Below are 11,792 nucleotides of genomic sequence, written 5' to 3'. Positions count from 1 at the left end.
CAGCAAGAGGGGTTTTTATATATAGCTACAGCGTTACGAAGCTTAGGGAATCCATTCGGGAGCATGTGTAAGCCGATCACCTTTTAATATGACAAACCGGCCCGTCGGGGAGGGCTGGCTGTTGTGGGCCAGGGGGCGGGGGGGGGGGCTTGGAAATGACACAAGGCGTCCAAGTAACAGCTGTAAGTGTAATTCTAGATCTACGGCAGAAGCTTTTATGATTCACTACCGAGGGATCTTTTCTAGAAGGGCTTTCAGCAGAACGACTCGTGACCGGCTGCCTTAGTAATGGCGTGTGTGAAACGGATTACGCTTTGGAGGGAATCAAACCGATAAAGCCCCTGAAATCAACCTCAGGAGCTGCGGGGACTCCTTTGAACCCCCCCCATCCCACCCCCCTGGCAAAACACACACACACACACGCCACATCCTCACTCTCCTCTTCTAAATCCAGAGCAAAGCTTAACATGCTAAAAATATACTGCAAAGTCAGAGTTGGATCAACAGCAAAGAAATGCATCTGACGTTGGTTTGTGATGGAAGGAAACGTGTCCAAATCCTGGATGCCCCCTGAGCCTCACTGTCCCCAAAGGTCGTTTACCTGATTCGATATATCCAGGCGTATATGGTTTTGCGCTCCCCACTTTGTCAGGTGCTACGATGTTGCAGGGGCAGGCGTTAATAGGACCGGTGGCCTTGTGAGGTATGTTGGGGTTAGGGTGCCTTTTGTAACCCACCTGCCATTTGCAATTGTACTGGATGAGCAGACAGGAAACAATCATTAATAAACCCATCACTAAGCAACATCAACACAGCATGTACCACGATAGCCCAAGAGCTACTTTTGCCTAGGGTGACCCTATGAAAAGGAGGACAGGGCTCCTGTATCTTTAACAGTTGTATTGAAAAGGGAATTTCAGCAGGTGTCCTTTGTATGCACGCAGCACCCGGTAAAATTCCCTCTATCACAACCAGATATAAAAGAGGGCAGGGCTCTTGCAGCTTTAACAGTTGTGATGAAGAGGGCATTTCACCAGGTGCTGCATGCCTACAAATGACACCTGCTGCAATTTCCCTTTCAATACAACTGTTAACGATTCAGGAGCCCTGCCCTCCTTTTCATAGGGTCACCCTACTTTTGCCAGGCCTTGAAACCCTCCTAGCAATCTTTTTCAGTGAGCATCTAAACTCAGACTGCAGTGGCTGGGAATCAGAGGGGCTGTAGCCCCACACATCTGGAGGGTACCCAGGTGAAAGAAGTCTGAAGATTGATTGAATGATTGATTGATTGATTGTATTTGTATACGGCCCTGTAGCCGACGCACACACACACACAGAGCCTGGCTCTTGGGGGAGAACAAATGTGGCAAGGCAAACAAATGTATGCACCTTTTTTCTTCTCAAATTACGCAGTCCTACTATGATTGCAGAATCCAGGTGGATTTGAGTTTTGTTGATACAGTCTGCTGATATTCCACCCAAGGTAAAGTCTTGGGTGGATATCAGCTGCAATTCATTATCCAGTCTGGATTTGACATGTCTTTTGCAGCAATCAAAGGGTTTAGAATAGCTCTTGAATGCAGTGCATTCTCCTGGCAATGAGCCTGTGTTCTTAATCCTCTCTGCTCCTGTGGATTATATTTTCCCATCCGTATTAATTTGCCCCTTTCCAAAGGGACTTAACATTTGACTGTCTCTTTAATCTCCCAAAAGGCCCAGTCATCCTGGGAGTTGCTAAAAAGGAAAAAGCATGTGTGACACTCGTGCACAACTGCTGAATCAAGTCAGCTTGACCTGTGGCACTATGCTGGCATTCTGAACCAATCCAAGATGGCTGATGGAACAGGCTTTGTGGGCCTTCATTGCAACAGTTAAAGCTGTTCTAGCTATACTATAGTGACCAGATACAACAGAGGGCAGGGCTCCTGCAGCTTTAACTGTTGTGATGAAGAGGGCATTTCACTAGGTGCTGCATGCATACAAATGACACCTGCTGAAATTCCCTTTTCAATACAACTGTAAAAGTTTCAAGAGCCCTGTCCTCCCTTTCATATGGCCACCCTATTTAAAGGCCTTCACTGAATAGGGTGACCATATGAAAAGGAGGACAGGGCTCCTGTATCTTTAACAGTTGTGTAGACAAGGGAATTTCAGCAGGTGTCATTTGTATATATGGGGAACCTGGTGAAATTTCCTCTCCATCACAACAATTATAGCTGCAGGTGCCCTGCCCTCTTTTAAATCTGGTCACTCTAGTATAGCTCCTGCACCTTTAACTGTTGTGATGAAGAGGGGATTTCATCAGGTTCTCTATATATACAAATGACACCTGCTGAAATCTCCTTTGCTATACAACTGTTAAAGATACAGGAGCCCTGTCCTCCTTTTCATAGGGACACACTACCACAGGCCAGATGAGGAGGCCTGGTGAGCCAAATTTTGCCTGCAGGTGGGAGATTTCCTCATCCATGCTGTATGGATAAACCACGGTTTATTGTTAGTTTCGAACGCAGACTGAGAGATGGAACCAATCTATTCAGGAACTTGAGTGCATCAAGGGAAGCTGTTCAGGGGACCATCAGTATGGAATGGAAACTTTGGGTGGCAGCCATTTTGAGCTGAGCTGCAGTAAGAATGGTACATTGTTAGGAAATAATGCTTGTGTTCCACATGGCCATCTCCTGTAGCATCCTTATACAAAGTTCGCCACAGCAAATATTACATCCTTTGTTCTCTTTTAGGGGTGATTTTATACAGCCATCAGACCCTAGAGGCAAAGCTGCAAATGGAGATTTGTGGCTCTCATAGAATCATAGAATAGCAGAGTTGGAAGGGGCCTACAAGGCCATCGAGTCCAACCCCCTGCTCCATGCAGGAATCCACACTAAAGCATCCCTAACAGATGGTTGTCCAGATGCCTTTTGAATGACTCTAGTGTGGGTGAGCCCACAACCTCCCTAGGTAACTGGTTCCATTGTCGTACTGCTCTAACAGTCAGGAAGTTTTTCCTGATATCCAGCTGGAATCTGGCTTCCTTTAACTTGAGCCCGTTATTCCGTGTCCTGCACTCTGGGAGGATCGAGAAGAGATCCTGGCCCTCCTCTGTGTGACAACTTTTCAAGTATTTGAAGAGTGCTATCATGTCTCCCCTCAATCTTCTCTTCTCCAGGCTAAACATGCCCAGTTCTTTCAGTCTCTCTTTATAGGGCTTTGTTTCCAGACCTCTGATCATCCTAGTTGCCCTCCTCTGAACACACTCCAGCTAGTCTAAAGTGTTTTGGTTCCAGGATTTGCTTCCAGAACAAAAAAAGGCTCCACTCCCAGAAGGTTGCTCTGCCCCAACTCTACAGTTCACCCCATTTGGCACGGTTTTCCTTCTCTTATTTGAATGTAACTTGTGTGGGCAGTGCTTAATTGGCTCCAGTTGGCAAAGGGACGAGAACAAATCCAAAGGCCTGCCTTTGGGAGCACCAGGTTGAGCTGGAGGTGGAACAAAGGACAGATCTCACTCTGCTGGGTCTGCTTTTTTGGCCTCACCCCATCACCATGTCGATTGGCTCAGCAATCCCCTCCTGGGAAGAGTTTCCTGCAGCTGAGGCTGTACAGCTGCTCTTTACCAGCCTTTCTCTCTTTGCGGCCGGCCTGCTCGCCTCCACAATTCATAACTCCCTGTTAAGGGTGAACTCGGCTTGTAAGTTTCAACATAAAACATCTCATCCCATTCAGGCCACAGATGGGCTGTTGGCATCTTCCAATAAGCTCCCTGTGCTACTACAATCATGTAGTTTAAGGCTACAATAATACATATATTTACTTGGAATTAACAGCACAATCCTATGCAGATCTAATCAAAGCTCATCCTGACTTGAGTCCAATTGGACTTTCTCCCAGTTAAGTCTGTGCCACTGAATGCCACGGGGCTTACTTCTGAGGAAACATATACAGGGTTACCCAGTAAGGTTGCTATCCTAAACACATTTACTAGGAAATAAACACAGCACAGTGGGTCTTACTTCTGAATAAAGAATCACAAGCATGCTCTGTAGGAATCTTAAGGCTGCAATCCTATGCACACTTACCTGGGAGTAATTCAAGCTGAACTCAATTACTCTTAGTTCTGAGAAGACAGTGAACGCAACGGGACCTATTTCTGAGAAAAACATGCACAGGATTGCACTGCTTAGCGGCACCTTCTACATTGATAAAATGCTTTTAAAATTAGGATTTAACTTGCCACCAAGATTCACACATATGCAGATACACACATGCATATAACTCAGGTTGAATGCCTTTTCCCCCCGCCCCCGCAAATCCTGAATCGAACCTGTGTTTGACTTCACTTAGTGCTAACATAGGGTGACCATATGAAAAGGAGGACCGGGCTCCTGTATCTTTAACAGTTGTAGAGAAAACGGAATTTCAGCAGGTGTCATTTGTATATATGGAGAACCTGGTGAAATTCCCTCTTCATCACAACAGTGAAAGCTGCAGGAGCTATACTAGAGTGACCAGATTTAAAAGAGGGCAAGGCACCTGCCGCTTCAACAGTTGTGATGAAGAGGAAATCACCAGGTCCCCCATATATACAAATGACACCTGCTGAAATTCCCTTTTCAATACAACTGTTAAAGATACAGGAGCCCTGTCCTCCTTTTCATATGGTCACCGTACCCAAAAACCTTTGGCTTTTCGCAATAGTTAAAGCTGCAGGAGCCCTGCCCTCTTTTGTATCTGGTCACGCTAGGCAGGGCTCCTGCAGCTTTAACTGGTGTTATGAAGAGGAGATTTCCCCGGGTACTACATGCATTCAAATGACACTTGCTGAAATTCCCTTTTCTATACAACTTTAAAGATACAGGAGCCCGGTCCTCCTTTTCATATGGTCACCCTAGCTAAGATTGCTCCAACATTTGACTGCACTAGCCCCAGTGAAGCCTTTGGGTTGGATCCAGATTTACACCGGACCAACTGCTCTGGTGTGGTAGTGGACTTCTTTGGCCCCTCCTTCCCACAGCAGTCCCTCCGGACCCCTGAAAATGCTACACAGAGAGTCCTGAGACCCTGTTGAATGGGGTGAGCTGTAGTGTGTGTGGGGAGGAGGGGATCCCCCCCAAACCCTTCCTCTCGCAGAAGGCAGATCCAACCCTCCATCTCCTCCTTCTGGAAGAAGCATTAAGCTTCTGGAATGGAAACCTGGGCCTGTCCAGTCTCCCATTTAGTACCCTCAGCAAACTGTCCATCACTCCATTGGCATCTAACTTTAGATCCTTCTGTAACATTCCAGCAGGTCCAGTTGCCTGTTTAAATTTAGGCTCATTGTGAACGGACTGTTAGATCTCCTGGAACAGGGCATGGAATTAAATTGCTGGGCTGTCCTTGATGCGTCATGGAGCTGACGACATGGACCTTTCGAAGCCAGGACTGGGTGAGCTGATTTAGCTGTCAGGGATGGGCCATCACCTGAGTCACCAGAAGGGGCAACTGTCAACAGCCTTCAATATCATCCTCATCATTGTCTGGAAACGGATTGATGAGTTTGCTTTTGATTCTTTGAAGAACTCATTTAGAATTCTGGCTGCTTCTGACTGAAAACCGGAGCGGATTCACTGCCCCACTGACACCAGAGCCACCAGCCTCCGCTGGTTTCGACCCATGAGCCCACTAATTACGAAATTCGGTGTCATCACTCCTTTTTTTTTTTTTTACTAGAACTCTGAAGTCCACCAATCCGTTCCAGGTGCAAAATAGTGGCTGCTCTTAGCAGTAAGGGACAAAGGCGTCTCTGAGCACACGCTCAACTCAGGAATGTGTTTTCAGGATCAGTTGCACAAAACTCCCCTCCTGGTTTCTTTTCACCCACCGTCTCTTCTATCTCTGCAGCCTAATTTAGAAGTGTGTGTGTGGGGGGGGTCCTTTTTCTCAATGCTGATAAACTGGTGGGAATCAGGAATTCTTGCCAATCTGTTGCAGATGACCTAGAGTAGGGTGACCAACTGTCAGGATTTCCCCGGATTTGTCCTGTTTTTTGTTCTTTCCATGGTGTCAGGGGGGATTTTCTATAATTTTCAATAATGTCCTGGAATGACACACCTTCCCCTTTAAGGCTGCCATTAGCATGGTAGGAGGGAATGACATGCTTTCTTGAGGCACATCATTCCCCCACCCCGAGCTCCAATTGAGGTCTTGAAGGGGAAAGTGGGTCATTCGTGGACATTATAGAAAAGGCCCCAGTTGGAGTGGATGGTGGTGGTGCAGAATGAAATCCTTTCCCCTCCTCCACTCCAATCGGGTTCTTTAAGGTGGCGGGGGAATAACGTACTTTCTGCAGGACTCAGAAAGCTGCTTCCCCACACACACACTAGGTGTCCTCTTTTTTGGTTTCCCAAATATGGTCACCCTAACCTAGAGGTCAGGCAAAAAATCCTGATCTACCATCCTTGTTTTATTATTATTTTATTTATTACATTTCTATACCTAGGGTGACCATATGGAAAGGAGGACAGACCTCCTGTATCTTTAAAAGTTGCATAGAAAAGGGAATTTCAGTAGGTGTCCTTTGTATATATGGAAAACCTGGTGAAATTCCCTCTTCATCACAGCGGTTAAAGCTGCAGGTGCCCTGCCCTCTTGTAAAATGGTCTCTCTAGTATAGCTCCTGCAGCTTTAACTGTTGTGATGAAGAGTGAATTTCACCAGGTTCTCCATCTATACAAATGACACCTGCTGAAATCCCCTTTTCTATGCAACTGTTAAAGATACAGGAGCCCTGTCCTCCTTTTCATATGGTCACCCTATCTATACCTGCTCATAGCCAAAGGTTTTTGGGTAGGGTGACCATATGAAAAGGAGGACAGGACTCCTGTATCTTTAACAGTTATATTGAAAACAGAATTTCAGCAGGTGTCATTTGTAGATATGGAGAACCTGGTGAAATTCCCTCTTTGTCACACCAGTTAAAGCTGCAGGAGCTATACTGTGACCAGATTTAAAAGAGGGCAGGGCACCTGCAGCTTTAACTGTTGTGATGAAGAGGAAATTTTACCATGTTGTCCATATATACAAATGACACCTGCTGAAATTCCCTTTTCAATACAGGAGCCCTGTCCTCTTTTTCATATGGTCACCCTATTTTGGGGCAGTTCAAATTTATTTATTTATTTTAAAAAGCCAATTTAGAGCATGCTGACAGCTCAAGCAAGACAGGGTTGGAGTCTGGCAGGCCTGACCATTGTTTGAATTGTGTGCAACAGGGAATGTGTTCCAGGATCCTGCAACGGAGGGCTGGGCACAGCTTCTGGGGCTGACAGGTCAACATAGAAAGAATTCGCTCTATGTTCTGCTCTATGATCATACATGCATCTGCATTGGCAAAGGGTCCCTTGTTGCAGTTTGCAGCATGCCCGTGACCCCTCCCACCCCAATACATTTGGTACCCCACTATCCGCACAGGCCAAACAGTGCTTAATTAGTTCACTTACTTTCTGGGCTCCTCTAAATGAACAGTTTATTGCAGGGTCGTGATTCATCACTCACAGACATTTGCAGGTCTATTACATGACATCGTAACAACCAGGATGTCTCCGGAGCTATTTCCCTAGCAGTCCCGCTATTAAAAGAACCACTTTTAATGTAGTAATATCCAGAAAAAAAGCAGGATCTTCTACCACTAGATGGCACTGCATCAATAGAAGTGAACAGAGCACACTTAAGAGGGGAAGTATTGAATTCATTCAAACCATGTGGTTGCCCCTCTCTGACCATGTGTCATGTCTAACCCTACTGCCCCTGTTTTGGGAGAAGATGTTTCAGGTAAGCAATCAGAATCAGATTCAGAACTAGAAGACGCAGAGCCAGACACCAGCCAACCTGTACCAGTGGGGGAGGAAGCTTTCACAGGAGATTCCCTAGCTATGAGTCAGCCCTCTCCAGAGCTTATCTCCTCAAGGCCAAATCATACACACTCGGTGGGAAGTGAGCCTTCTTCCGGAGGTGAGCGTCCCGACAAGCTAGCTGATGCTAGGGTCTGCCGGAAGCTCAAACACACCGGGTGGAAGGAAGGCGTGAGAAAGTCTGTTAGATTATGCCAGAACTTGCCTCCGCACCAGGCTCTCTGATGTTACGGGTGTTTGAGAAGTAGCTTCCTATTCTTCTTGAACGGACTTTTGTCTCGCTTAGTTTGCACAGTTTTGCCTAGGCGGACGTTTCCAAGAGGTTAGACTCTCTTCAGGTAGAAGACACGTTTGTTGCTTAATAAAAGCTTTGTGGATTACTTAGCAAGCCTCGTCATTTGCCTCCCACCGAAAGCAGGAGTTTTCTGAGAAACACGACACTATGTAATGCAACCCATAACAATAACACCAAAGAAGCAGGAGGCACAAAGCCCCAGTAAGCAATGCAATTTCGTCTTAATGGAGAGATGCTCTTTAAAGCACATAGATTTATGCCTTTGTTTGCAATCCTATACCCAAGTACAGGGAAATCAATCCCATTGACCTGACTGGGTTGTATCCAGAAATTACACTGATGGAAGTCGGCTTCCCCACAACCCCTCCTTCTTAGGGCAACCCCTCCATCCTCCTGAAACTACTACACAGAGAGAATGGGACACTCCGCTGAATGGCAGGAGCTGTGGTGTATGTTGGGGGAAGGGGATACCCCCAAATTGGAAGGTCTCTTTCTTTCACAGAAGGCAGATCCTGGATCCAAGCCAATGGGACTTACTTCTAAGCAGACCTGCATATGATGCTGCTGTTTGTAGCTTGTAACAACACTCACTCATTATATAGAACCAGCAGTGGCCAGAAATAATAGTTTTTTGTCTGAGGACTCTCTCTCTCTCTTACTTACTCACACACTGGTGGCCAGGTGCCCTCTTTTACAGAGGGCAGTCCTCTGTTTTGAATATGGTGACCACATCCAAAGGAGGACTGGGCTCCTGTATCTTTAACAGTTGTATAGAAAAGGGAATTTCAGCAGGTGTCCTATGTATGCAAGAGCCTCGTGTGGCGCAGAGCGGTAAAGCAGCAGTTTCTGCAGCTGAAACTCTCCCCACGGCCTGAGTTCGATCCCAGCGGAAGCTGGTTTCAGGCAGCCGGCTTGGGTCGACTCAGCCTTCCATCCTCCCGAGGTCGGTAAAATGAGTACCCAGTTAGCTGGGGGAAAGGTAATCACGGCCGGGGAAGGCAACGGCGAACCACCCCGCTATAAGGCCTGCCAAGAAAACGTCTGCGAAAGCTGGTGTCCCTCCAAGAGTCAGTCCTTTCCTTTTGCTTCCTTTGTATGCATGCAGCACCTGGTGAAATTCCCTCTTCTTCACAACAGTTAAAGTTGCAGGGTCCCTGCCCTCTTTTGTATCTGGTCACTCGATACAACTGTTAAATTGTGAACCGCCCAGAGAGCTCCGGCTATTGGGCGGTATAGAAATGTAATAAATAAATAAATAAATAAATAAATAAATAAATAAAAGATGCAGGAGCCCTGTCCTCCTTTTCATAGGGTCACCCTAGTGACATAACGAGTCCTGTGTAGTTTAGTAGGAGAGCTCTTTAGTAATAGCATCAACTGATTGCTAAAAGCAAGATCAAGGAATGTTATTATCAGAGTATTACTTCACTAATACAACCTTCTTTAACATGGTTAAGGTGACCATATGGAAAGGAAGACAGGGCTCCTGTATCTTTAACAGTTGTACAGAAAAGCGAATTTCAGCAGGTGTCATTTCTATGCATGAAGCACCTGGTGAAATTCCTTCTTTATCACCACAGTTAAAGCTGCAGTAGCCCTGCCCTCTTTTGTGGACTGACCAGGTACAAAAGAAGGCAGGGCTCCTGCAGCTTTAGCTGTTGGGATGAAGAGGGAATTTCACCAGGTGCTGCATGCCTACAAATGACACCTGCTGAAATTCCCTTCTCTATACAACTGTTAATGATCCAGGAACCCTGTCTGCCTTTTCCATATTGTTCACCCCAGTTTTGAATGCACAGTGTACTTCAAGGGCTATTCAGTCCAGCATCTGCTTTTAAAATAAAGAACCACCGTGAGACCTGGACAGCAAATTGAGCTCACCTGTTCACAGTCTACCACACTATCATGGGTTGTAGTGTATTGCTATTTAAATTATTGCAACTAGTTCTAAATGTGCATGTATTCATATAAATTAGCCTATGCAGACTTCACAAATTGGTGTTAGGGTGATTCAGATGTGGCCATCCTAATCTCTCTCTCTCTCACACACACACACACACAGTGAGGACTCTATTCCAGTAAGAACTTTGGCAGCAGTTGTGTTATAGAAAATATTCTTTATTTAAACAGGAAAAGGGCTTTATTACACAGGTGACTTTGTACATGGCGAAAGTGCAGCTTTGTGTACATTGCTGGGGGCTGAGCAGTGGAAGCTGGTGGCTCCCAGGTCAGTGGGGCGGTGGAATCCGCTCCGGGTTTCAGTCAGAACCAGTCGACCGGTTCTGACTGAAACCCGGAGCGGATTCCACCGCCCCACTGACCTAGGAGCTGCCAGTTTCCACAGGGGCTGAAAGCTCAGGTACCTCAGGGCTTAGCACCTTTGGGAGGATGCTGAGCAACATCTGCCTTTTTGCCGGCCGGCCTCCTTCCCCTCCCATTTTACTGTGCCTTTTCCTTCTCTCCTTTCTCCTCTTCTCGCACGGCCAGGAACCGCTCCCTCTCTTTGATCAGCTGCACCCCGCAGTAAGTGATGAACCAGATGGACAGAGTGCTGAGGGGGAACCCTGAGAACAAAAGAGAAAGAGACACGATCAGCCTGGTCTCGGGGTAGATATTTCGGCGCTGGCCCTGGTCAGATCACATCCCTCAAGAGAGACCGATCCACAGAATTAAAGCAGTAGTGGGACAGCCATGCCCTCTCCCTGAGGAACCCTGGGAGCTCCAGTCCTGGGAGAAAGGCCAGCGGGCTTCCTATTAAAAAGAAGTCTCAGTGACCCACATCAGACTACAATTCCCAGGGTCCTATGGGAGGTACCATGGCAATTAAACCGGAATAAACGTGACACATTTTTTCTTGTTCTTTTAAACATGTGGACATGCATTCAAAACACCCACCTGAACTACAGGTGTGGTTCTTAAAGAAAATTCTTAATTTCTTAAACCCATTCATCTTAAAATCCACAAATCTTAATTTAGTAGATGTAGTATGGTGGCTAAGAATATAATCCTGGGAGTTCCCAGTTTTAATTTCACCTCTGGGTAGCTTTAGGCACTATCTTTCAAGCTCCATCTATTTATCTATCTATCATCTTATTCTTATTTCAATTTATATCCCGCCTTTATACCTAATACTCTAGGTGGCGTATGAACTTCATATAATATGAACTTCAGAACACTGTCCTTCCTCACAGGTTGTTGCATTGTGACTACTGAGATCACAGCTCAGATCCCAATTTGGTCATACTTAGAGGAGACCCATTGAAATTGACTTTTACTGAAAGAAGAAAGTGCAAAAGCTGGGTTGCAGTTAAACCTCAAAAAAACCAAGATTATGGCAACCAGCTTGATTGATAACTGGCAAATAGAGGGAGAAAACGTGGAGGCAGTGGCAGACTTTGTATTTCTGGGCGCAACGATTATTGCAGACGCTGACTGCAGCCAGGAAATCAGAAGACGTTTACTTCTTGGGAGGAGAGCAATGACAAATCTCGATAAAATAGTTAAGAGCAGAGACACCACACTGACAACAAAGGTCCGCATCGTTAAAGCAATGGTATTCCCCGTAGTAACCTCTGGCTGCGAGAGCTGGACCATAAGGAAGGCTGAGC

The 11,792-nt window shown here is 46.2% G+C and overlaps 1 protein-coding gene across 2 annotated transcripts in view; it reads right to left on the bottom strand.

Annotated features, from left to right (window-relative positions):
* The window catches only part of HHATL (hedgehog acyltransferase like), a 203,557-nt gene that overhangs the window by 168,860 nt on the left and 22,905 nt on the right, over nt 1-11,792 (bottom strand). Inside the window, exon 12 of one of the 2 annotated variants that reach the window (XM_063123001.1) lies at nt 10,622-10,748. The exons of the other annotated variant lie outside the window; for it this stretch is intronic. Coding sequence (XP_062979071.1) covers nt 10,624-10,748 — 125 coding nt within the window. The 3' untranslated portion in view covers nt 10,622-10,623. Of the gene's footprint in view, nt 1-10,621; nt 10,749-11,792 lie in introns of those variants that run through there. 2 annotated transcript variants of the gene reach the window in all.

Source organism: Elgaria multicarinata, chromosome 1, assembly GCF_023053635.1.
Source record: "Elgaria multicarinata webbii isolate HBS135686 ecotype San Diego chromosome 1, rElgMul1.1.pri, whole genome shotgun sequence".
NCBI classification, from domain to species: Eukaryota; Metazoa; Chordata; class Lepidosauria; order Squamata; family Anguidae; genus Elgaria; species Elgaria multicarinata.
Note: the sequence above shows the minus strand (reverse complement) of the source record. Positions and strands in the feature narration are given on the sequence as shown.